The 26,928-nt window shown below is 47.2% G+C and overlaps 1 protein-coding gene across 6 annotated transcripts in view; it reads left to right on the plus strand.

The window, feature by feature from the left end:
- The window catches only part of NRP2 (neuropilin 2), a 94,683-nt gene that overhangs the window by 34,646 nt on the left and 33,109 nt on the right, over positions 1-26,928 (plus strand). For all 6 annotated transcript variants that reach the window (XM_054069585.1, XM_054069588.1, XM_054069589.1 and 3 more), the window contains exons 5-12: positions 339-494; positions 2,293-2,462; positions 3,506-3,661; positions 11,821-11,965; positions 12,257-12,606; positions 13,739-13,883; positions 17,602-17,718; positions 20,245-20,397. In XM_054069585.1, the coding sequence (XP_053925560.1) occupies positions 339-494; positions 2,293-2,462; positions 3,506-3,661; positions 11,821-11,965; positions 12,257-12,606; positions 13,739-13,883; positions 17,602-17,718; positions 20,245-20,397 (1,392 nt within the window). The remainder of the gene's footprint in view (positions 1-338; positions 495-2,292; positions 2,463-3,505; positions 3,662-11,820; positions 11,966-12,256; positions 12,607-13,738; positions 13,884-17,601; positions 17,719-20,244; positions 20,398-26,928) is intronic.

Raw genomic sequence — 26,928 nt, forward strand, 5'->3', positions numbered from 1 at the left:
CATGAGACACTCCAAGATACCACTAGTCCTCCATTAGGGAAGGGCAGTGGGTTCATGCAGTGCTGGAGGGACCTCTCTACTCTGTACTAACACAAAACCAGGGTAGTTTGGAGGATTTCCCAGGAACTGCAGAGCAACGCCTGCTGCAGTGGATGTTTCTGCATGGCATACTGCATGGCAGCAGGCCAGCGGATGTGAAAAATAGCCCATCCCCAAATCTTCTCTTTTATCCCAATTGGTCCTGATAAGGCATGGCTGCAGAGTGGTGCTAATCTGCAAGTGACCCAGGAGGCCACTGGAAAAAGCAGGTGTTACCTTTGCTGATCTTTCTTTTGCAGTTGGCCCCTTGATAGGCAGGTACTGTGGCACTAAGATGCCATCGGACATCCGCTCAACTACCGGCGTCCTCTCACTCACCTTCCACACTGACCTGGCAGTGGCTAAAGATGGTTTCTCTGCTCAGTACTACTTGATCCAGCAGGAAGTACCAGAAAGTAAGTTGGAAACGTGTGAGTATGACTTAGGGAGTCATGTCACTTGTTTTTTCCCAAGTTTTTCACTTGGCACATGCAAGAGTGAGATAGGCAGGAGTGTGTTTGGGGACTAGACCCCATCGGCATTGCAGACAGCAGTTGCACTGTTTCTCACAGAAGTGAGATATCAGTAAAAATCACACTTTCTGACCTTTCTTTGACTTTTCACTTGCTTAGCCCAAAGGATTTAGGGGAAGACTTCAGCCCAGCAGATGCAGCAGATTCATTAAAGCACAGGGGAAAATTCTCTATTTTCCAAAAAATCACAGCCCCAAACTACAAACTGGAATTTCTTGGCTGTCTAATTAAAAAATGCCTAAAGCGCTAAAGAATTTCAAACCAAAATTTGTTTTAGATCCCTTATTAAGGGAGGTAAATTGATGTGGAATTGAGGAAGTAAGTTGTGTGTTTTGAGAATGAAGAGCATTTTGATTCTTTGTCATAATGCTTGCGGGCAAAGAAAGATTCACTCTGTTTTCCCATGGTATTTTTTACATCAGAGCTACAGTTCTCGACCTCTGCTAGGAATGAACCTGTGATACAACAGAAGAAGCCTTCAGGACACTCCTCAGTCCCAGAGAAAGAGATAGGTCCCTGACCCAACACTGAAAGCCCATGATGGAGAGCACAGTAGAGTAGGGGTTGTGCAGCACTAGGGCAGCTAGGTTACAGGCTCTTGCTCTGCGATTGAGTTAGAGATATTCTGCTGAGGCTGTGAGAGTTACAGACAAGCACGAGCTCTTCACTGTTACCTGTATCCACACTCCGCTGATTTGTTTTTTAATCCTCTTTCTAGTCTGTTCTTTAAAAATATTGGGAAATAAAATGCTAATGGCTCACAAAGCTTGAGAAATCAAGCACAAAAGCAGCTAAAGGACCAGGCCTGTTTTTATTTATGCTGGGGTAAATTGAAACTTTAAAAATGCTACTGAGATCTTAACTTGGCCCATCATTTCAGCCTGGGGTGGACTTGGCCACATTAAAAACACAGGGAGTTTGGTGGAGCCCCATTGGTTTACAGCAGCAGCACGCTTGGGCCCGTGCAGTATTTCCTATCAATGTTTTCTTTGCTATTGTTTTTACAGGATGGCTGCCATAAAATATATGAGATGTGCAATGAGATTGAGCAAATTGTGACTTTTAAAGCCTTAGAAATCAGGAAACATAAAAGCATACCAGAGCCTTTCATATTCTTGGCTGGTTAATTCCTATGGGCCTAATACTACATATAGCACATGCATATATACACAGACGCATACACCCATGCATCTATACTCTCACATGCACACAAGACCTTTAGACTTGCCCATTCCAGGCCTTGATGTTCCTGTCGGCAGCGTGGCAGTAAGCACGTTCCCGCTGTGCCTGCTCATACTCTTTGCGTTGTCAGTGCTTAGATTTCACCTCCAGCCTTCAAGAAGAACTTTATGGCAAGGGTGTTTGGGACATCTTGGTGGAGATGGAGGGAGGGAAGAGACGGAATTGTGTCAGAACTGTATAGAGGGAAAGAGGTAGCAAAAGGGAGAAAGATGTGGACTGTATTAGTTTTCAGAGGGCCATGCAAACTTAAAGCTGCTCCATCTTTAATTTTTCAGTGCCATCTGTTAGCACACATAACCTGAAAGATGATGCAGATCTGTTCATCTTTCCAGCAGGCAGCTGAGTTCAGGGGCGGGTGGGGAGGGTAGCTCAGGGCTGCCTTCCACTTGGGAGGGAAGCACAGAGACTGTAAACTGATCTCCACGTATGTCCACTCCAGACTTCCAGTGTAACATGCCACTGGGTATGGAGTCTGGCAGGATCTCCAACATGCAGATCAGTGCCTCCTCCACCTACTCAGATGGACGATGGACCCCTCAACAGAGCCGACTCAACAGTGATGACAATGGCTGGACCCCCAATGTGGACAGCAACAAAGAGTACCTCCAGGTATGCACACTTTCCAGCCCTCTCACCTGTTCCCCCACCAAATGAAGTGTCTCATTGGTAAACAGACTCTTGACAGTAAAGCCTGTTGATTTTTTTTTTATTGCCTCTGTGGCTTATGGGGAGCGAACAGCAGGGAAACTGCAATGCCTCCGTAAAATGCGACAGGCTGGCTCTTCCATTAACATGCCTGCACGAGGGCTGACTCGACCCGCTGTACCTCTCCTACGCTCTCCTTTCTCTCCAAAACCTTGATGGACTGCCCAGCATACTGACAGAGACTGAGGGACCACTGCCACTTACAAGGGCCACCGACTTTGTCACTGGCCTGAGGACCAAAGTCTCCAGGGGATGTGTGGAAAAACAACTGAAATAATATTTATCTCATCAGTGATGCAGGGAGCGTGAGCGGCCCAATAGCAGTTGGGGGGGCTGATAGAACAAAGGCTTTCCCTGGGAGCTGGTTAAAGCCATAGCCTCTGTCCAAACAGGCCTTCTGTCTGTGTCACATAGCTGTGAGACACTGCTTGCTAAAGGGCACTTGGAACAAGAGGTGGTGAATGTCATTGCTTCTACCAGACATCTCATTCTTCATTCACGGCAGTGCTACCAAGCCAGCTCTGCTGACCTTTCTCAACCCATGTTGTAAAAAAAAAAATAGGGAAAACCAAGAACAGCAGCACTTGCTAATTGGACATCATGCTTTTATTGTACATGGAAGAAGTCAGCCTCTGTCCTGCTTTAATGGACATGAGCTTCTGTGCAGATCTTGTTGCTTGGTCTGAGGGAGGAAGAAAGCTTTGTTATGGTTCTATATGGACAGACATTAAGATCCTAAATTACTCTTGTCCCATGGTCCTATTTGCAAGCATTCTGCTGAAGTCAGTGTGGGGCATTTGTGCCTCTTGAAATGTGTGCCTGCAGATGGAATGAGACAGACTGAGTTCACACCTTCTCATTTTTCAGAGACAGAGGGAGATGCTAAATAGCCAGGCTAGGCTCTCAGGTGGTCACCACTCTCTCTTGTCCCTTTTTCCCCTGGAAAGGTGGACCTCCAATTCCTGACTGTGCTTACAGCCGTTGCTACACAGGGTGCCATCTCCAGAGAAACCCAGAATGGCTACTATGTCCGTACCTACAAGCTGGAGGTCAGCACCAATGGGGAGGACTGGATGATGTACCGACATGGGAAAAACCACAAGGTAAATGCCTTTTTGTCTCTTCGCATGCACCTTGGTGAGTCTTGCAGCTGACAGGAGGGAAGATGACAGAAAGATTTTACAGGCCCAGAGGGTTTAATCTGTAAGAGACACTTTTTCTTATGAGGTCTAAAAGACTGATGATACTCTGAGCAGAAATAGTCCTTTCTCCTCTGCACAGCAATGAGGAAACACTATTCCTTGGAAAACCTGGCTGCTCTTGCATCTTTCGTGGTGGCGAGAGTATGTTCTTTGACTGCAAATGAAGGAGAAAATGCTTTCACAGCCTGTGTTTTGTCATACAAGATTCATTGAGCTTTTATGACTGTAGTCCTGTCTGCATGCTGGGTTAACAATCACGAAACTGTGGTTCAGGAGTTACTGAGGCCTGGGAATGAACGGGCACAAATCCTAAGAGGGGATCGCACCATCCCAGAGAACAAAATAAACAATAAATAATGTGAAGAACTCAGGCTGCCAGAGCTGTGGGATCTGTGCTAGCAGACGTGGTCAGCAATGGTGCATTGAGCCCTGGGAGCTGCTGCATGCTCTCCCCTTGTTTCTAGGAGGCTCTAGAAGTGCGAGCGAGGAGGAGGGATGGTAAATATGGGTGTTCAGCCCTTCCAAGCCTTGCAGGAGGTGCTGCATGGCCAGGTGAGGCAAGCTTGAGGTGGTTCACATGGGAGCTTTGGCGTATGGGGAGGGTGGTTAAGGCAGCTGTTGTACCAAGCTGGTCCTGCTCTGTCACTTGGCTTTGTCGTGTGGTTTACCCTGATTAAGGGCATCTCAGGAAAGACATTCCCTGCTCTTCTGTGGTGCCCACCAGCAATGCTGCCATAGCGCAAGTCCTCGTTGTTGATGTGCCGTAATCTCTCTGTGAACTCAGTGGCTGGAATCCCACACCTCTTCCTCCCCCCACCCACGCATCTCAGCAATTTCTGCTTGCTCAGCAATTCTGTTAACATTAACTGTCCTCTCTATTTGCTGGCACAGACGCTGTTGGCCTGAAATGCAGTAGTTTGCCTTGTCCAGTATTCATCCAAACATTTCCTTCCCTTCCGGGCCATGTGATTTCCCCTTCCCCACAAGTGTGTCTCACAGTTCAAATTCACTCTGCTTCCCAGAATGAGTTCTCTCTGTGCAGAGGCCTCTAACAGGGTCTCATACCTCTGATATATGGTGTCTTCCAGCTCTTCACATGCCAGTGAGGTGGTGTAGTCCTATTTTAGGGCTAGGGAAATAGAAGCATGGGGCAGCCCAGCACCCCATAGAAGAGTCAGTAGCTGGGCTCCCCTTCATGTTGGGCGAGCTGGCTCTGGAGCCACAACTCATCGCAGAGCTCATATATAACCCTTATCTGGTGGATGTGCACTGATGTGGAGGCTCTGCGCTCTACAAGGGCCCACCGACCGTGTCAGACCTTTCTGTAAACCTGAGCCATCTCTCTTCATGCCAGGCACCCTGCAGAAATGAGTGAGTTTGAAGTCTCACTGTTTCTGCAAGCGGAGGTAGGTGGGAGATTGGCAACACACCGGGCAGAGGGATGGGCCAAATGCACAGGTCAGCGTTTAAAATAACCAGTGGCAATAAATTTACCTTTCTGAGTCTAACTGGGGTGTAAATCTGGCCTGGAGAGTGATTTTAGTCACAAGGGAAAGTAGATGTACTGTTGTTGTAGTCCCAGGCACTGGACACTGAATCTCCAGTCAGGGTGCAGCAGGAGACCAGGGCTGATTGCAGTGCTGCTGGACCAATTTATATTGCTCTAGCAAGACCTTGAAGCCTGGCTGCTGTCAGCCCAAAGCAGTTCCATGGCCACAAGAATTGCCATCATTTCAGGATTTGGCCTTTGAATCCGATCAGCTTTTATCTACTTATCTTTCATAAGAAAGAGACAAAAACAAACCTCTCCCATTTTACTCCTTTATTCCAGTCTCACCTCATTCTCATGTTCTGGCCTCAACTTAGCAGATACCTCCCAGTGCTGGAAGTTAAGTAATTGCTATTTGGTGGCTCACCTATCCCTTGCACCCATATGACTGCTGTCCCTCCCTGCTGAATGACCAGCCACCAGCTGTCAAGCTGCAGTAGGGCCAGGGCAAAGCCTGTCGCTCATGGGCCTGTTGCAGGCAGTCTCTGGCCCTGAATTCCTCACCCATGTTAATCCCTGCCATTCCTGTATTAGGCAAACTCCCAGATGTCTGTATTCAAGGTGTAGATTCCTCCCTGCGTCAGTGCAATGTTCCACACGGTTCAGGCTGCAACAGTGGAGTGAACCATGCCAAATAGATTTGTCAAGTCTGCCGCAGCTTGATTTGGTGCCATGAGGAGAGAGGAGGGAGGGAAATGGGTGAACAGACAGGGACTCTATTCCTCTCTCTCTCTATGCAGATATATACGTGTGTGTATATATATATGCATATATATACACACGCACACACACATATATATATATATGCACATGCACACATACGCATATGGAGTGTATCAAACACTGCTCTGAATTTCTGCCAGCTGTGTGGGCCAAAAGCAAAGCTTTGCCATGTTATAGCTGGGTCAGCTAACATTACAGTCTTCAACGGGAACTAAAGTAGGAGCAAAACAGTGAGTGCAGGAGAGGTTGAGAGGGGATGATGCAGACGGTGGGGAGCTCTGACCTCCTCTCTTTCACCCTCCCACTTCCCTTCCCTCTGGCCTTTGAAGGAGATTGGGGTCAGGGTGTTTCTCTGTGAAATGTGAGGACTCACCTTTGAGTCCCCAGCCACTGGCACTAGTGGCGAGGGAAACAGGAAAGGCAGGATGAAGCAGAGGGAAACAAGGTCCATATGGCTCACAGCAGACGGGGCTGGCTGGGCTGTTTCCATGCCAAGCGCTGCTGCATTTCTGGGGTGGAGAGGCAATGGAAGGCAGCGGCAGGTCTGCAGCTGGCAGGAGAGAAGCCCCACACTCACACCTTCTGCTTCCTGCCCCGTCCCTGCCGGGCTTTCCTTGTGCGTGGCAACCCACTCCTCTTAAAGGCCAGCCCAGCACAACCCAGACTTCCCAGGAGGTGATGCTCTGTCCTTGCTAGGGTGTGGGGGTGAGGAACCAGGGGGAAAGGCTAGCCCAGTGATTTGGACAAAGGTGCAGAGCTGTTTTCCTGTGTGTCCTCCAAGTGAGGAGACAGGAATGAAAGTGCCATGACCATGGCCCACACTCGCCCCAGCGCGTCCTCATGGGACATGGCCAAACAACCGCTGCCCCAGAAAGGCTGCTCTGACTTTTCCCCTCCCTGTTGCATCTTCCTCTGTGCCTGTGTCACCCAGGGTCGATGGCCCAAGAGGTTATCTTCCAGGCACCGGCAGTGGTGTGCGCCCCTGGTGTTTGCACTGAGATCTTATCTATAGAAAACAACAACTAATTCTTGAACCTAAGGAAGGAAAAGAGCACCTGGCCGGATTTGACCTTTTGGTTTTGGACATTTTTTTCAGACAGCTTCAACTATGAGGATTTTATCAGAAAACAAAATGCTCATCCACTCTGATCCACTTCCTTCTTCGCCAGGTCTCAGGTTCCAGCTCCCATGTGGTCTGAGCCACTCCATGTTAGTAACTGTGGAGTTCAGTTCACAGGAGTTATCTAGTGTGACAAGGGACTTGGAATGGGATGGGTTTCAGGATTTAAGGTGTGTTGGGACTGTGATAAGCGTCACAGTTGTGCATGGAGCTGGCGGTGTTAAAGGTGTTTGGTGCTGGCAGGGAATATTGAGAATGACTCTGGAGATCCTTCTGCCTTGCCTTAGGAGCATTCTTCTGTCCTTTCAGTTCCTAATGAGGTCTCCTGTGTTCATTCACCTGGGAAGGGAGAGAAAAGCTTTCAGTCCTGTGGGTTCTCTATCTGGAAAACCTGGAAAAGCTTACATGATCAGCCAGAAGACCACTAGTGCTTCTGCACAGAGACATCATAGTGCAGAGAGTTTGCCTACAAGCATCCCCAGGTCCCAGCCTGCTTCTGCTGCTTTCACAGTCAGGACAAAGACGTCAGACTTTCAGTAAGGCAGCCCCATGCATTCATGCTCGGTGCAGTACCAGGGGAGAATTACAGCTCTGGCTTTCCTAGCAAGGCTGTAGATTTGTACTTCTGGGCTGATATCTGCTTTGCAGGCTAATATAGTGCCATTCCTCGTGTCCCTGGTGACTCCCAGATCTGAGTGGAGCCTCTTAAAGATATGGCACTGGCAAGCCCAGCCCAGCACGCTGTGCCTTGCCCAAATGGCTGTGCTTTATTGTGTGTTGCCAAGTATCATTTTTCTTTTACTGCCTTGTTCCTGGATTTAATAAATCCAGAACTATCCACCCTCCACTTGAGCCAGAATTCTCCCACCATCAAACATGCCCCATTTTATAACTTCCCTATCTGACAAGGAAAATAATCTCTCCTACTTTTCTCCTTCATGCTTCTCTGTCTAAATCCTGAAGCCCTAATCCTGTTAGCATGCTCTGTTCCAGGGTTCTGTCTCCATGGGAGTAACATAATCCTGCAGTAAATTTAGTGGGTCCAGAGAGACACATACATACAGATGAATGCAGGGCTGCTGCCATCCTTGGCCTTCTCCTCTGCCTTCCCCAGCTGCTTTCTTTAGGTCCCCAAGAAATTGCGGAGTGGCCAAGCAACACAATAAATAAAGCTGGAGAGAGGTTACCTCCTGCCCTTTGCCTGACTCACTGCCTCTTCAACTTCATGGTGCTTTTTGCCTCCCTGTCCTTCACTCTCTTCACTCTAAACCGCCATTGGCACAATTCCCATACCCACTGGAACTAATGCAACTTCAGAAATCCCCCTGTCACCCTGCAGTGGTTCCAATGTATCAGAAATACCACTTGTAAGTGTTGGTGTGGAGCCTATATGCATGCATCCATGGAAAGCTTGCCCAGTTCTCCTCTAGCCTAGACATCATCTTCCACCACTTGCTTTCTGCATCAAATTAATTGAGCAGGTTGTCTGTCATTGATTATCAATTTACTTTTATATGTAGACCTGCTGACTGGACTAAAATGGAGCTAAACATCAAGTGTATGGGGAGGGGCTGGGCAGCTTTTTGGTGCAGCAGTGAAAATGAGTTCCCTTGACTGATTCTTGGAAGGTGCTTTTAATTTATTAATGTTTTTCCCACTCTTCTTCTGGCTCCGTCATCCTTCAGCACGTGTACGTGTGCATGCGCATGCGTCCTCTCTGCTGAGTGTGTATCTCTCTCTCTGTAGATCACAGCCAGATTTTTTTTTTTTTCTGCTGGTGTAAATTACTGTGACTTCTTATACTTCGATGGCGATATGTTGATTTACACCATTCGAAGACTTGGCTCAAAATATGTGCTGAGTGGGATGGGAAGCAGATAGGATGGGAGGAATAGCTATGTTCTATTTTGGTAAGGGGGAAGAAATCTTTGCTTTCTTGGCACTCCCAATTTCACACATTTTCCTGCTAGTTCTTCCCATGCCGTGAGTGCTAATTTGAGGCAGGATGTAGAGCCTGTTCAAGTCAATGGGACTCCCACCACGGTATGCTCAGACTCTGGGGTCAGCATAGAAAGTGTACACTCTGGGTCAGACCCTGCTCAGCGTTGGGACCTGCGGTCTCACATGCGTTTCCACTTGGCTGAAAGGCCAGGCACATGGGAGAACCCTGCTTCTCTAACAGCACTAAGCACCTGCCCTCTGAAAATGGCCTCTTTCTATTACGCTTGCAAGGTACAAAGCAATGACTTCCTATGATCAGATGAGGCTTTTCAGAAGCAAGATTCACTGAGACAAATCCTGCTTGAATGACTGATAGTGGAGCTGGAAGTGAGGTGCCATTTCTGCCCTCGTAAACTGGCAGACCAGAATGGCAAGGCCCCGATTCAGAGTTATGTAGCTTGTTGAATGTGATCTAGTCTGAGGAAATTGCTGGGGCCCAGATCTGAAGAATTGAGGTTGCTCTCCCTGGAAGCAGGTGGTTAGGACTAAGGTCGTGTAAGAGATGTTTTCAGCAATGCATGTGGGTAGTGCTACAGTTTTTGGGCTCAGTCCTGCTTCTGCTTTCTGTCGAGCTTGACTTTGCAGAAGTCAGCAACAAATTATGCTGGTGTAAATTTGGATTCTGGCCCCTGATGCTCGTATGTGCGAAGTGAACTAAAAAAGAACAAATTGGAAATATGTTAAACCAAAAAGAGCAGCAAAGCTCATCAGTGACTGTTAAACACGATGGTCCATATGCAACCTTTGGCTCATGAAGTCTTCAAACTGCTTATTGTGGGAAACAAAGAGAGGTTGCCAGGAGAAGACATCCCCAGGCTTGCTGCCCCTGGGTGTCTGCTGGGTCCACTCTTAGGAGCTGCCCCCTGGGGCAGAGGGACATTGAGGCTGCCCTGATGTGCTACTCCTCATGCTAAAATAGTTGCACCAGCTCAGATAAATATTTCCTGTCCTCCGGTGTTAGGTTCAGAGGTAAGGTGTTGTGTGTCAGCTTCTGTGTTGACATAAAGCTGGAAGCTTTGCTGTGGTGTGGAAATGTATCCTTTCAGCGCGCGCACGCGTGTGTGTGTGTGTGTGTGTGTGTGTGTGTTCGTGTTCCCACAGGTTTGCAAGACAAACCTGCACACACATGCCTGGAGAGTGTTTCACAGTAACCACTCTTCTTATAGCCCTCCTGCTGGAAAGAAGGGTATTTGGTGTCTGCTGAGCAAGGAAAAGAATGGAGTGTGGGGTCAGAAAGGATAAAATAGGATATTAAAAACACATAAACCATGCTGTGTTGCTAAACTGTAGCAGCATGATATATATTCTCTGGATTAGCATTTCTGCTCAAGTTCACATCAACTCCCAAATCCCAATTACCAGCCAGATTTGCAGCCAAGGCCCTCTGCAGGGTGGCCTGCTCCCTGCCCTGGCAGGATCGCTGCTCTCCCAGGCTGGTTGGTGATGCGCAAGGACAGCTCAGAGCTAGTTCTGGTGCCATGAACAGCTGCTATCCTTCTCTGCACCCTCTGCACACCCTGCGTACTGGATCATGGGAGAAGAGCAGTAACGTGCTGTCTGCCCACCTAGAGCGGTGGGAGGCTTATAAAATGCTTAACCACTATTTGAGCTGAGAGGTCAGGATACAGCCCCACTCCTTTTTCTGTCCCAGATCACAGTGATCTGCAGTTGAATTGTTTGAGTCTTGCTTCTGACAGGGGTATCTTGCCAGAGATTAAACTGTCTTGCTTCACTCTCAGCTTAGTGGGACCTCTCTACTTAGCATGGCATATGAAGGATAGGAGGCTGCAGAAGAGCTCAGCCAACATCTCATTGCAGGTGGAGGGAAAGTGGGCAATGCCTGCAGCTTCAGTCTGTCAACTTAGTGTTTTATGCTGGGAGCAGAAAAAGTGTTGAAAATTGCCCTCACATTGGACATTTCCTATTTTTTCTCTTTTCTTCCCACTATGCAACCTGAAACAGAAACACAAGTATCCAGTCCTGATCCAGCCTATTAAAATAATGGGAAGGAGAACTGGATCTAACTTCCATCTGGTAGTTATTGATTATGGCCATCTGGTAAGGCAGAAGCCTTTTCATATCATGTTGGATCATAAACTCTTGCAAAAAGCTGTCTCTGCGTGGTGTGCTGCGAGTGCACCATGAAGAGTCAGGAGCAAGAGGCTGGCTGAGACAGATGCTCGTCACCCCAGACAGAGGCAACATTCTCCCTGCCCATACCACTGCTTGCACATACTGTTTCCAAGTGGACCTTGGTGTGAGGACATGTCGAGATGTCAGTCCGTTTACCTGTGGAAGGGAGGCAAGATCTCACACAGCATTCAGGGACATGTGGCCCTTTATGATGGAGCAGTTCTAGGTTTGGATGTGAGTTCGAAGCAGCTGTGGCCTGGTAGTCCGAGGTGCCTCAGGGTGCTGTGAGAGGCAGTGGGACAGCAAGCTCCTGGGTCTCTAGGCTGATGGACTTATCAGTCCATCCACCATGCTGTCCTAATGGTGGCTCAGCTCTCCCTGCCTGCCCCTGGATGCTTGCCCTGGCTGGAGGCTGGCCCTACACAGAAAGCCTCTCCTTGGTTTTCCCTGTTGAGATTATTTTGACTGCTGATCTGGTTATCTCTTTCTGCCTGAAGAGGGTGTAACTATATTTGTGCCCCATCTCCCCTGCAGACATTTCAGGCCAACGAGGACGCCACAGAGGTGGTTCTCAACAAGATCCACAGTCCAGTGCTCACACGTTTCGTGCGCATCCGTCCGCAGAGCTGGCACAATGGCATTGCCCTGAGGCTGGAGCTGTATGGCTGCCGCATCACCGGTAAGGGTCCTCTCCTCTCCTTGGCTTCAGCCCTCGTCTCTGTCTCTTGGACAGCCTGTCGTAGGGTGCTGTCCTCCACAGCTGCTTGGGATGGGAATGGTGACACTGTGAGCATCATGGAAGGGGAGCACCAAGGGATATGCTAGGGGAACAGGCACACAGGCCCTGGAGGCAAGGGCTAAGCACCCAATGTTGGTGCTGGTTTAGTGCCCAGAGCTTAAACATGCAAGGAAAACCACAAGTGTTCCCTTCAGCCTCCCTAGCTGGTCACTCCCTTTCCTTTTCCTGCAGATTCACCCTGCTCCGGCTTGCTGGGAATGCTTTCTGGCCTCATCCCTGACTCACAGATCTCGGCCTCTTCCATCAGAGGCTATGACTGGTCTCCCAGCATGGCCCGCCTGGTGAGCAGCCGCTCAGGCTGGTTTCCCCGAGTCCCCCAAGCCCAGCCTGGGGAAGAGTGGCTGCAGGTGGACCTCGGCGTCCCAAAGAATATCAAAGGCGTCATTATCCAGGGGGCTCGCGGAGGAGACAGTGTGACCACCACTGAGTCCCGCTCCTTTGTGAAGAAGTTTAAGGTGGCTTACAGCATGAATGGAAAGGACTGGGACTTCATCCAGGACCCCAAAACAATGCAAGCCAAGGTAGGCACTGCCTGGAGCAGCTGCAAAATGAGATATATTTTTGGCTATCTTCAGTCTGCCTGATGGGATCTTGAGAAATTAGCTGTTTCTCCCCACAGAAACCTTGAGAGTTTGGATTGTCACCATGAACTCCCAGGTTGTGTCCCCTGATCCTGCTCCCTAGCTGTACTAGAGGGTATAGGTTTCACCTTGTCCCAGGGATGGCAATTTCCTTTTCATTTCTTATTTTGTGGACCCGACCTGGGGATGAGGACTTCAGCTTCTGCTCCTTCCAGCTCCTGCAGGTCAGAGCCCACAAGCTGGTGTGTTCAGTTATGTTTGTCACAAACTAATTACATATTTTGAAGCAAAAGGTTTTGCTGTTGTGGCTTGCATCTCTAAAAGAGGAAGACAAATCACAACTTCTCTTTGGAAAATTTGCTGTATCTGACGTCCCTTTTGCAACACTGGTGTGACCCTGAAATTCCCTGTGTTTTTTTCATGTTCTTGGAGTTCCTGGTAATCATTCTGCTTAGCAATATGGGAGTGGCAGGGGGCTTGAGGAACAAGTGAATTCTCTGTTACTGCCTGTTCTTTCTGGTTTTATGCAAACTCATCTGCTTACAAAAATACATGTAAGTTTTAATTTTTCCTGATCCTACAAATGTGTCTTAGAAGACTTGATGCTATTTATAGTTCTCTGTTTATTCCTCACAGACTTGAGTTCGTGCACATAAGCTGAAAAGCAGCAATACTTAGACTGTGAGGAAAACAGAGCATTTGCACTATCCTAGAACATACAGTAGCTTCTTTATTTGCCAAAGGACAAATCTGATCTTCTTTGTATGTGAAATTTGTGGAAGTTCCCCAGGCTTTCCCTGTGTGGCTTGAATCAGAATCTGACCCCTGGATATAAAGCAGAGGCCAAGAGAGATTGTGCAAGTTTCTTAGAAACAGCCTGTCTGGTCCTCTTGCAACTAAGGAGGAACAGCCCAATTTCTGCTCAGCTGGACTCGATGGCCTAAATTTGGACAGTTAAACTATTTCAAACTGCAGCTGTGTCCTACTAGGCCCAAATTATCAAGTCTGATGGAGAACATGTGGGATCCACACATCACTTGCCTTTCCTCTCTCTCTCTTTTGCTCTCTGTAGCTTTTTGAAGGCAACATCCACTATGATATCCCTGAAGTCCGGAGGTTTGACCCTGTTCCTGCCCAGTATGTCCGAGTGTACCCAGAGAGGTGGTCCCCAGCGGGAATAGGAATGCGCCTGGAAGTGTTGGGCTGCGACTGGACAGGTAGGAGACCCTGTGCGTCTGCCTACCAACTCCGTCAGGGCTGTGGCAAGTGCTAAACCACCAAAGTGCAAGTTAATTTCTCTCCTTGCTATCCCACCTCAGGGCCATACTCTGTCAGGGACACTGCAGCCCTGAAGGCAGGACATACATTGTGGCCCAAGCCCATCTTTTTACTTCCACCTTGAAAGGAGCTGGCCTTGACACACATGTAGCAGCAATGTTTGGACCCACATCCAAGGTTTCACAGAGCCACATGTAGGTTTTGTCCCCGACTCCCTTGTTCCTCCTTTCAGATATTTTATCTAGATATTGTGCAGATTTTCTCACGCTCCCTGTTAAATTACTTTGGGCTTTTTAATCCAAATGGGTTAGAAAATGTAGAAAGAGAAGCAGACATGCAAAAAAAACGAGTGCAGTGCCCAGTACAGGTATCTTGAGCTGTCACAATAAGCATTTGCTGTAAAAACAACTGTTCCTCTCTCATTGAAACCCATGTGGAAATCCTTTTGCAGACAAGGTTAGGGAGTTAACTCTGTGACACCTCTACAACCAGGGAAGTTTGTTCACTTCTGCCCACCTGTTTTTCACAAGTGTTATGCCTTACAGCCACCATTACTTTTAATACAGAGGTGAAAACTGTCTCAACACACTCACTGGGATCAGTAGAGTTTGTGCCTTTCTGACCTTTCTGAAGCTCAGTGGTGATTGATTGCTCCATAGTTTCATCCTCAAAAGGCAAAAATGCACCCAACAGCTCATTGTGTCTGGTGCTAGCTTTTCAGCGCCAGAGGCTAGCTGTCCCTATTTTATTTTTTAATAATCTGACTAAATGTGAATCTGGTGTCCAGATGTCGGTGATAAAGAAGTATGATTTCCATTTTGTAAACGCATCTGTAGAAAGGATTTTCTTGTAATGATTCGTATTCTAGGAAGCTTAAAAGACACAGCTTTTTTCCACTCTTTTGTGGAGTCTTTTGCTACCCTTTCCTCCTGTGATGTTCTGTGAGATGGATTACAAACAACAGCAAAACACAGAACACATGTACACACAATTAATAATGATAATTTGTCATCTTTGAAGTCAATGGCAAATCTCCCCCTAGACTGGGAATCCATTGTAAATGATCTAAACTTTAAATCAAGATTAGATCTTGATTTAAATCTTGCAATGTTTTGGGGATGTTGTAGGAGAAGCAGGCACAGTGGCTTTCATGCAAGCAGCAGGAGTTGAGACTGTGCACGAGTGGTCAGGCAGCTCTCACATCTCTGCTTCTGGCAGCTCCCAGACACCTCCAGCTGCCAGATCTCTGCATACAAATGCTGGCTGGTGCATTACAGTACTGCATCAGTTCTGGAAAGGGAGGCAGTCACACACGACCTCCAACCACGTACATGTAAGCCCCTTCATTCCACTCCTCCAAATCAGAGAATGAGAGGATTGGCATCCTCAACTTCTTGTGCTATTTTTGATCCAAATTTTCTTTTACTGCTATGTCCACGTTCTATTTCAATATCAGCAGCAACAGCCCATGTTTTTTCCAGGCAGGGTGCTTTATGGTCATTTCCCAGTGTGGCCGTCTAATCATTTGCACATTGTAATGTTTAAAACTCAACTGCCAAGTCATAAATATTCGCAGCTTTATTGATCTGCCGGCATTCCACTTTGTAATCAGAGCAGGGCTTGTAATCTGGTGGATTCACTATGTTATAAAAAGCATTTATGTCCCTGATGCAACCTGGGGAGCAGAGATAGTCCATGACATTATCGGCATGTTAAATCCACACAGGCTACATGCAGCAGTCCTTCACAATGCCAAGACACGGTTCTTCTTTGCTGGGAGGACCCAGGCACATTACAGAACTGGTTGTGAAAACCCAGGCAATTGCACTTGCTTGGGAACAAGATAAAGAGAGGGATTAAAACAAGCTGATTGAAAATATTTTCAAGTGAGGGCCAAGCCCATGTGTAGCCTGCCCAGCTGTTTGTATTTCTTATCAGCAACAAACATCTTAATTGCTGGGTCAAACAGGTAGCCTAACAGCAACTGGGCTCACAAACTAGTTGGCTAGTAGCTCAAAAATTGGGAAGCAGGCAGTCAGCAATTGGATTCTTTCAAAGACCTGCCAAAATTTTTCCTCTGAAGAGTGGAGATTGATGAATGTTCACTAGCAGCTGGTTTTCTCTCCTTTGAAGTTCCAAACATCTGGTTTCAATTGCTCAGTGACTTTGCATTTTGATCAGCAGTTACCACCAGTTGCACAGGCACTTGCTGGACCAGGGAGAGAGAAAGCGAGCAAGCAAGACCTCTCTTTTTTTTCACTTTCCATTTCACACATCACGCTGTTCTCTCTGCTATTTTCATTATCTCTTGTAACCATCATGTTGCGCCTCTGCCATGGTAACTGATTTTTCAAGATATATTTCTGCGGCTTGTCCAGGGCAATCAACACTGTTGATTTACATCCGCTCAGCATCTGTGTCCCGTATGGGACTTGGCTTTCAAGGTCCTTCCACACTGTCACATTTCAACTATAAATCTCAATATACAAGAATAACAACCTAAAAAAAAGTACTAGCTCTAAATAACCTGCAGCTTTTGATATGTTGCCTTCACCTGCTGCTTTTTTCTTTTTTTCTTTTTTTTATGACATTTTTCTGTGCCTGGCTGCTTGCAATTTGCTTCTTGGTTGCATTCAGAGTTTTATGGGGTTGTAACAAATTTGAACTTAGAAATTAAAAGACTTTGAGGTTATTTGGTATTTTATCCTGAACAAAAGAGAGCCACCGGAAAAAAAACCTAAAAAGACCCTGAGAGTTTATGTGCAACACATTTAATAACAGGAAAATAAAAGAGCAGAAAGAAGCCTATGGAAAATATTCAATGTATTTAGCCATTTCCTCCTGCTTCTGGCTTTATTAAATGATATCCTGAAGGGTGCCGACAAAGAAATGCAATCACACGTAACTGAGCAAAGCAGCCTTTTTTTAAAAGTGGAAAGAATCAATCCTGCTGCACTCTAGTTAACGCACCTGTGAAAGGAAAGACTGCTGGAACCTAATGTCGTTTACTGTTGATCTTAATATCCTTTCCTTTCTTGCTTGAATTTCCCCTGACTCCTGCTTGGAGGTTGTTTCAAACGGGCTATGTTGAAGAGAGGGAAATTGGACAGACCCTTTGAAAGCATAGTCAGGAGTCTGGAGTGTGAAACCAGATGCTTTCTGCAGCCAGCCGGAGTGTGCTAGGGGATCCTCTGGGTCCGTTTGTGGTTATGTCATTTGTGGGTTTGAGTGACTTGTTTTATAAATCGGCACAATTAGTGTGAATGTTGTATGTGTGTTTTTCTTAAGGTGTCATACGCCTTTATGAAAGAAAAAGTCATTCTGCCTGCGATCTCTCTTATCCAGTAGTGACAGCAAAGTGGATTGCCAACACCAGTATAGATTAAAAATTAAGAGAAAAAGTAGCATATATGTCTAGAGAAGAGCCTTGTCCCATGGGAACTCTAAATCAAAGGAACTCCCATATGGAAACAGCCAGTTCACTTGAAGTTCAAACTATGCTGAGATTTTTAGCATGTGGAAATTTTATGGTATTCTTGTTCTGTCTTCCTGCCATTATAAGAACATGAGAAAAAGATTTTTTTGCTTTTTTTCCTCATACATGGGGGTTTTGTGCTATCTGTTGCAAATAGCATCTCTACTCCTTTTTTTTTTCAGATGCGAAGCCCACTGCAGAGACTCTGGTGCCCACTTTGAAGAGTGACGAGCCCACTACCCCATACCCAACTGATGAAGAGGCAACTGAGTGTGGTGATGGCTGTGGAGAAGAGGAGGGTATGTATCAGAGCAGCACATCCTTATCTCAATAAATGGTGGGTTAAGAGCTAAGGAAATACTCTTATCTTCCCATTAGCTCCTACACATGGGGCTGATTCCTGGAAAACTTAGAGTAATATTATTAGCGATAGGCCAAGATAAAAAAAATAAACAAAACCTGCCAAAATCTGATAAGTTATATCAAGGAAGGATGCAAGCGCAAGAGAGAGCAGCTAATTCAGTCCTTAGGGTACAAGACTTGAAGAGCTGCTCTCCCAGCTTCCTTACGTGACCTGAAAAAGCTCACTTAGTGCACTGTTCAGTCACCTCCGTTCCACATCGCCTTGGGTGGGTGTCATATATTCAGCAGGTGATTCAGGGACGAGATTCAGACTGCCTGGCATGCAGGGCTCGTTTTGCAGAGACCATAACTGTGGGAGTAAATCACAACATGTAAAGAAGGCTGATGTCCTGAACACCTATCTGTTAGGGATCACCTTCCCTAATATTAGCTGCTTAAAATATTGGAGGAAAGTCTGGACTGCTTGTGCGGGCAGCAGAGAGAAGGGAACACTACTTCCAGGTAGGAGTTTGTCCCTTCATTCTTAGATGGCTCTCAGATGTACAGGGAATGGTTTGGTATCTCTGGTGCTTTGCCTGCCTATTTTGACTGTAGAAGAGTGTTAGTTTAGACTACATGCTGTGCTTGTTAAGAGGCAGTGCTGTGGGAAACTAATCTTCTCTGCTTTAGATCCCTACCTGTAAAAGCAGATGTCATATTCTTCTGCTCCTTGCGAAGGGAATATGAGTGTCTAAAGCTTGTGAAATGGCCAGATGAAGGGGAGAGGGCATGGCAGAGCTGTGTAGGGTTGGTTGTGCAGGGCAGTGTGCAGGACATGCATGGCCTTGAGCACAACAGAAGAGCCTGGGCCTCAGCACTGGGCTGAGGCATTTACACAAGGGCTTCAATGAGAAATCTCGTGAGGAAAAGCTATCCTTTGAGATAGCTCCTAGGACTACTGTCACTTCAGCTTCCAGTCCCAGAGAAAAAAACAATGAGTTTTAAAATAAATAAATTTTAAAAAGAACATTAATTGGCTTTTTGACGCCGCCCGTCGGAATTCTACTGTAGTTCACTTCTGGAAATGCAAGTTGTAGAAGTAGCTCAAAGAGCCTGATTCTCATTGCTTTGCCTCAGTGATGAGCCTGTGCAACCCTGTTACCGTCAAGGCACTTGGGAAGCTGTTGAGAGGAAATTTAGACCAGTGATAGTCTCTGCAATAACACAATTACTGGGTGCAGTCCAGGGCAAGAGAGCAAGGGGAGTATGCCGTGGAGCGTGGAACCAGCCTCCTTGTCAGCTTCCCTCAGATTTAGCAACAATTTTCATTCTCGTGCTCCATAAACAATGAGTGTGTTTCTCTGGACAATCAGATTTATGACAGCCAAACAGAAACAATGCTGCTCTCCAGGGTATGAGATTAGATTGGAATAAAAGGATCCATGATCTGCATTGTTTTATTTCTAAGTAGGAACATATAAAGAAAGCCCTCTGCCTCTCGCAGAAGAGTTTCCCTGATGCCTGTTGCTTGAGTCACTCACCTCCTTCTGGCTATCACTCACTTTGTGAGCACTGTGATTTAAAACTTCCTCTTTGCTTAGGAAAAACCCAGCCTATAATTGGGCTCTGACATGAGTGTCCACTGAGTGCTTGGGATGGTCTCAGACCATTTCTGCAGCCTCTGTGCCTTCTGGCTGCTTCCCTCCTCGCTGCTACATGGAGTCCCTGGCATGTGCCCTCCTCCCCACAGAGCTGTCTCTGCAAGAAGGCTCTCCAGAGTTTTTAAGGGTGTTGACACAGGGGAATTAGCTCTGCTCCTGTTTCACAGTTGAAAAGTTAAATAACTTGCCCAAAGACCATGTGTTGGGTCCATAGCGGAGCTAGAAATAGAGGCTGGCTCCTTTCACTCAGAATCCAAAAGCTTGAGCTCATGGTGGCCCCACGTTTCCCCTGGTAGCATTTCCGCAAGAAGGTAGGAAGCAGTGAGTGACAGCTCACCACGTTGACAGACAGCTCCCGTCTGGTGCAAGTGGCTAGATCTGTCACTCAGGAGCTGGGCTTCTGGAGCACTTGAGATTCTCCTTTTGGAGCCAGAGCAGGAACTGATGAGCACAGGGCACTCAGGAAGCGCTCTTCCCTGACATTTAAGAAGGCATTTAATATTTGACCGCCTTAGGGGATGAAGAGAAGGTGCTGATTAGAGTCTGGAAGCATTTGGTACTTGCTTTTATATTTGCTTAGTTTGGTGGATTAGCTTCAGGACATGGTGTGAGCATTTTGATGATGCAGAACTTAAAGCTGATCCTGGGAGCTGACGAAATGTGAGATAGGTTAAAAGCATCAGTATGAGTGAGATTTCATGCTTTCTTTAGTGTTTATGGCTTGCTATCTATTTTAGTTTTGGGTTGTTTTTCAATAGCAACCCTTCATGGGCAGGTAATTTTTTAATCCAACTTTATTTTGCTTCTATTTCCTTTTATAAGATTTCCGTCTCCCTGCAAACTTCAACTGCAACTTTGATCTCCCTGAAGACCTCTGTGGTTGGTCACATGATTTGACAACGGGTTATACATGGTCTTTTCAGCCTACGAACATGTGGATTGGCAACTCTGAACCAAGCCTTGATACTGTGCCTGGTAAGATGGTTAATACCATACCAAAGCAGATAAGAGGGAGCTGATGGGTCTTTCTCTGTGTGAACGGTATGACTGATTATTTCACAGCTATCAGAGTTGTGAATGCTGTGCAGAACTAAACGTTTTCTTTTGGGGAAGCTTTCAGATGCTTTGCATTATGGTTCATGACTTATTTATAGGACCGTGACCGCTGGCACTGAATTATACTATCATCTTGAAATAGCCTTGAATTGGACACTGGGCTTTGAATCACCTGTGACCCTGTAGGTTATTTGTGGCTTTGTTCCTCGTCCTGATGCAGACATCCTCTGTAGGACCCAATGCTTTTTCCTCAGAATGCATTTCCTCTTTTGTTAGAGATGCATTTCTTTCTCCCATATGTTGCTCATATTGCCTATACTCTTCAGCTATTTTGCACTCTGGGCTTGCATAGGCTGGATTTCAGCCTTCTCCAAGTGAAGGATGATCTAAGCCCTAAGAATACAGAAACATGCCAGCTTCTTCCTGTTTGACTTTTGCTCTTCTCTTCTGTCCTTTGGAAGCAGAAGATTTGCGTGTGCGTGGCGGAGCCTAATTTATGGAGGACTTCACTGCGATGTGCTGGCACGGGTTGGAAGGGAGCCTGCCTCTGGCAGCGTGGTTGATAGATCAAGTTCTTCAGCTTCACATCTTGGAAAGCACTCCAGGACTAGTGCCTTTTCCTTACCCTCATTGACTTGGTGGCACAAAGAACATTTGCCAGTTTCCTTGTAACAGTAGAATGCATCACCATAACATCACTTCTCTTCACTGTCAGTCGTTGTTTATGAAACTCAAGGCTCACCGAGGGAAAGTTGGCTGATCTTACCTGGCTTCAGCTCTGCTCTGATGCTGGGTGACCCCAGTGTCTGCATGCCATGTAGCCAGTGTACATGCTGTGGGCTCCTCCCCGCCTCCTCCCCAGTAAGGTTGAGTCTCGAGATGAAAACATTCGGGCGAACCTGTTAGCCACCTGGCAGAAGCACTGGCCAGATTGGCAGTGCTGCCAGCCAGTTGGAAAGCCGTGCAGCCAACACCTGGTAGGCAGTGCTAAAGAGGAAAATATGTATTCCAGAAACATATGGGGAGAGGAGAATCTGCTATATCTTCACACACAAATCACCCCCACACAAATGCACACATCATTTCTCTCTTCAGCTCCTGAGGTGCTTGGCATTTTTCTAAGAGACACAGTAATGCCGTAAGTGCAGCCTATATGGACATCTGACAAATTCTTTGGCGTGACATAGGGTCACAGTGTCTGCTATGGAGAAAAACATTTTCATATTTCAAGTGTTTATCTCTTCAGCATTTGAGTGCTTTAGAAGATTAATATCTGGAGCTCAGTGGAGCCTCAGGCAACAGGAGAGAACACTTAGTGCCAGCCCCAGACTTAATAACCCTCCCCATCTCATTCGCTGTAATAATGTTTAATTAATATAAGCCTCCTGCAAGTAGGATAAAAATTACTTATTTTTATAGCTCAAACTCAATTTTTCATTTCATTTCCTCTCCCTCGAGTCTCCCAGCAATTAGTTGGCCATAGTTTCTTAGAAGACTGTCGTATGTGTGCACACGTGTGTTTGCGCGCATGCATTGCCTGGAAGAGGCTGGTGCTGCCTCAGACAGCTCAGCATGCAGTTCTGTTTTTTACCCTTCTTCTACCCTTTCTTCTCTTTCTTAGTTAGTTATGAATTGCAAAACCTCATCATTGTGGCTGGGAGGATGTTTTCCTGCTGAGTTCAGTGATCTGGTTTTGTGCCAGCGTGGAGAGCTCTCCCTTACAGTGCTGTGCTGAACCAGGCACGAAAGCACTGACGGGGAGCAGGAAGCGCTCAGGCCCCGGCCAGCCAGTCATGGGCTGTACAGGCAGAGGAAGGAGAGGAGGTGGAAGCTCAAGGGGGCTGAAGTGACATGCCCATGTCAGTGGAAAAGTCAGCAGCAGACACCAAGCACAGGCTGAGGAATGATTGCTGGCATTGCCAACATCAGCCTTCTGGCTGGGTCAAGCAGGGATGTACCCTCCTGGCTGCCGTACCGCTGCCTTGCCCACGGAGCACAGGGCTGTGAAGGGGTTCGCATGTACAGACATTGCTGCCGCACCTCACTTTGGTCCTGCTCTTAGAAAATAAGAAAGCATGACACAGAGGAAAACAACTGTTTGCTTTTTTCCTCCCCACACAGCTTTTAAAAGCAATTCAAGAAACATGAAAAAGAGGCAATGCCAGCCTCTTGGCGGGAACAGAATTGAAGCATTGTTTGGTTCACACTCCTCCATTCTTCCGTGCCTTTCCCTCGTGCTCCCTCCAGCACTTTCTTTCTACTTAGAAAATTCATCCTGAGACTCTAGGGAGCAAGGAATGAAAAGCCCTTGTTCGGGGTGGTCTTTTCTTGTGAATTCCCCACCCCAGGGTGAGCAGTTGTGTGAAGGAGAGCAGCTGTGCTTGGTTTAGGGGCAGGGCAAAAGCTGAGGGGAACTCAAAGCTGCTGGAGCCCAATTTACGCTGATTTAAAGGTACTGGCCCTGGCTAGAGGCCGTGGCTGCTCCACGGTAGCAAGGAATTGCTCTGTGCCTTTAAGAGCCATGTGGGATATGTTTCTATTTCTTCTGAAAATGGCAAAACAAAAATTAAAATTGAAAGGAAAAAAAGTAATAATGAAAGGAGGAGCCCTGGCTCAGTCTGCGGGGGTGGGGGTGGGTGGGAAATGACCATGATGAAATATCTTCTGTGAGGCACTTGATTAGAAAAGTCTGCTGAGAGACAAGCCTGAATTCCTCAGATATCTCCCGACTTCATTTTATGTGCTGCATGCAATTCCTCCTCATCTTTGGCGCAGAGAACTTCTTCTCGAGACTGACAAGAAACCCACTGCTCTCATTCCACTATTTTTATTTCCATGATACTCTTTCAGGCAGCTCTGCATTTCTTTTTTTAGCCCTGTGTTCCTTGGGCTCTTCACACCATGGATTAGCTCCACGTCCTCTCCTGCAGGCTCCCATTACATATCTGGAGACCCCGTTGGTAAAAGTGGCCCCAAAGTGCCCACCTCAGCAGAAACCCAGCATGATTCCAGCTGTTACCTTGCCCTTTGCAAGCCTCAGAAATACTGTTGCTCCTTTTTCCATGCCCCCATGAGAGATCGCCAGAATTTTTCCCTCTATGGATTTTCAGATGCTTCCCATCTGTAGAAAGATTACCCTTAGCTGCACCTAGCAAGCTTCAAGGAGAAAGAAGTTTAGGTTTCAAGGAGGTTCATCCCCTGTCCTTCTACACGCAATGGCAGTGTGCCACTGGTGTCAAGATAGAGGTCTTAAGACCTGAAAATAAATCTGGGTTGGTAAGTTGGGCACCTCAACACTTGACCATCTTTGAATATCACTGGGGTCTTGATCCTGAAGGCTGTAAAGATCCTGGATCTTATGCTTAGCAGTAGCTGTGGTTGTGTTGCTCTCAGTGGTGTTGAAGTAATAAACCAGCACTGAAAAGCTGGAATCAGTGTGGCTTGCCCATCTTTTTTCCCCTTCCCTTTTCTTGCAGTTAAATAAATACTTCGTGGTCCTAGAGGGGCACTGTGGGGTCTGCACCTCTGCCATGTGCTACTTCTCATTTGGGTCAGCATGATGTTAGACTCAGAGCCTTGGCAGCATTGTGAACCTTGTGTTGCTCAGATGTTGGCAGCTGTACACGCACACAGAAAAAGAAGAATTTTAACTTTGCGGCTCTGCTGACCACATAGCTCTTGGTCTAGGCTGCAAAGGCTTCTGTTGTGGGCTGTGGCCTCACTGGCTTTGAGAAATGCTGCTCATTGGGGTTGCAGGCGCTGCAGGGAAATGTTTATTTGTTTCAAAGCTTTTCCAGCAGAGGAATGTTTGTAGTGCTGTGAAGTTTCATAAGAGCTTATTTTTTAAGGAAAACAAATGTTGAGCTGTTTTTAAGCTGGTGACCCTTAACCATTACTGTGTTTTTCCCATGGGATCTTTAAAAGGGAAAGTTTCATATTTTTCTTGCAATCCATGAGAACTTCTGCCTGAAGGCCTTGATCCTACTATGTCCAAACCAGCAGAAAGGTTTTCATGGTGTTAATGGAGGAGGGCTGGACTGAACTGGATCTGCACTTACTCTCATGAGACTTCCTCTTAGGGCTTGTGCCTTGGGGACACATTTTGACCTCTAGGGTCAATCCGGTCCCCTTTGAAGTAGGAAAGAGTTTTGCATGTGGGGTGGTGTGAAAGTCAAGCACTTCTGCGCAGTGAGTGAGCAGCTGGACTCTGTGGAAAGGAGACCGCATACTCGGCTTTGTCTCTCCCTGCTCCCCCCATGTGTTGTGTAGATTGCCTCTCAGCAAAGCTGTACGTGGCTCTCCTGACCCCCATTTGCACAGTAAGGACAGTAAACCTTAAAAAGTCATTCATGCCTTGGCTGATTGCAGCATGGTGGAGTTGGGTTGCCCAAGCACCCAGGTCACAGGAGGTTTGCTGAGCATTGGCTGGGCTGCGTAAGTGGCTGTGCTAAGGCCAGGCTGTGGTTGGGCAGTAGTTTTTCTTGTGTCTATACTGTCTTTCATGAGAGAACAGGCATAGCCATGATCTGTCCCTGCATTGCCAGTAAAGCTCCCACTCACTTAGGCTGGGCTGGAGGCAGAGGAGGAGAAACCATTCCTCTGGTTTCACCCATTTGCTGCTCACCTCTCTGAGTCCTTAGTCACTTTTTGGACCCAAACACTGGTGACACACATTGCCTATACAACTAGGCTGAGTTGCTCTCTAGAAAGCAAGACATCGTCTCTCAAATCTTAGCACATGCATCATTCCATCAGTTCGCAGCAGTGACTTAGCAGCCTGTGAGTCACAGAGCCCGATTTGAGAAAGCGTGTGCACGTGCAAGCAAGCTGCCGTGCACAGCGCGTACAGAGGAAGTGCCAGCTTGGCAAGGTTAATGCCTTTAATTGTGCATGCACAAACGCTGGGTGTGGGAGGGTCTGCACACACCCTTTCATGTGGGGGCATGCGGTGTGCCTGCCAGGCTGGCCGTGGGCACGGCGCAGTGACAGGCAGCTCACTTAGCATGAATGTCAGGCTCTAATTGGCATTTGGTTTGTCAGGGACACTATGCCCTCCTGCATTCCCAGGGGAAGGCAGTGGGACTCACAATTGCACTCTGCTGTTGAGGATGTGAGGCTTAATTAAGAGAGGATGCAATTGCCCATCCATTAGAAAGGCTCTGGAGAGCAGGTGGAGAGCTTGGTTCTGGGCAGGTGTGGGTTTTATGTCTTTCACAGACTGATTTAGAGACTGAAATGGCAAGGACTTGGCAGGCTAATTAACACATAATCAAAATTGAGGGGATTTTCCAGCAGATGTAGTGATCTAGATAATATAAATATTAGTTTTACGGAGAATTGATTTCCCTTCATAAATGAAAGTCTGTCACTGAGGAGAGGCCTGTCACTGAAATTACAGCAGCAGCCTTTTGAGGTGAATTTGTAGGATTTACAAAAAAAAAATTAAAAAATATAACAACCAGCCTATTTCAATCTGTATATTCATGCAGCTGCCATCCCTCTGCTGCTAGGGCACCCTGCAGTTCTGAGAGGATCTGAGCTGATCGTCCTCCCAGGAAAGGCAAGGGCTGATGCAGCCTCCAGCTCACTCACCCCAGAGGGATGGCAGGACCTGGTGCCTCTGGGATGTCTCCCCAGCCATGATGCAACAGAGTCAGGAGTGGCATTTGAGGCTGTGCAGGTGGCAGTCAGGTCCCAGAGCAGGGATGTCATCTATGGGATTTGGCAGACAAGAGGTGTCTGCCAGTTGGGCTGTAGTGCTGCCACTAAAACACACTGTGAAACAAGCTCTGCAGCAAAGAAGAGTGCCGTGACCTTTGGAGGGACGTAAGTGAAGGTGATTCAGTGTGGGATCTACATAGGAGTAGCAGCTGTAAGTCAATGATATCCAGCAAGGGAGAAATGTGGAGGGAATCTGAACTCTCAGTAATTGCTTGTGTACATCCTGCCCGGCTGAGACTGATGTGGGAAGATGCTTTGCTTGGGAGAGGTGGTGAGATGTGCAGAACCCAAGCACGGGCAGGCTGACCTTGTGGAGGGAGCGGCTGCAGCGGCTTGTAGATGAAGCCTGACGCAAACCACGAGGCTTCATCCCCTGCTGCCCCTAATGTCCTCTCAGATGGCTCACTAGCAGGAGGGGATGGATGTGCCAAGAGGAAACCGTGTTGGCCAGATGGTTTGTTTGCAAGGCCTGGCAGTTGTCTGAGGCTCACTGCCATGCACGTACAAGCAACTCTGCCATCGTCTGGCTGGGGATGGTTGCATGTTCACGCCTCTCTGGCTCCCCTACATCCAAATGATCCCATAAATCTTCCGTGAGATTTAGGCTGTAGCATCACTTGCAAAAACAGTGGTAGGTTAAAATGCCTGAGTAGGTTTGTCCTGCTTCTTTGAGCTGGCACTTTGAACTACCAGTGCCAGTTCGGTAGGGGGTGTAGCTGCTGTGTTAGC

The sequence above is a fragment of the Cuculus canorus genome, chromosome 6 (assembly GCF_017976375.1).
Source record: "Cuculus canorus isolate bCucCan1 chromosome 6, bCucCan1.pri, whole genome shotgun sequence".
In the NCBI taxonomy this organism is placed as follows: Eukaryota; Metazoa; Chordata; class Aves; order Cuculiformes; family Cuculidae; genus Cuculus; species Cuculus canorus.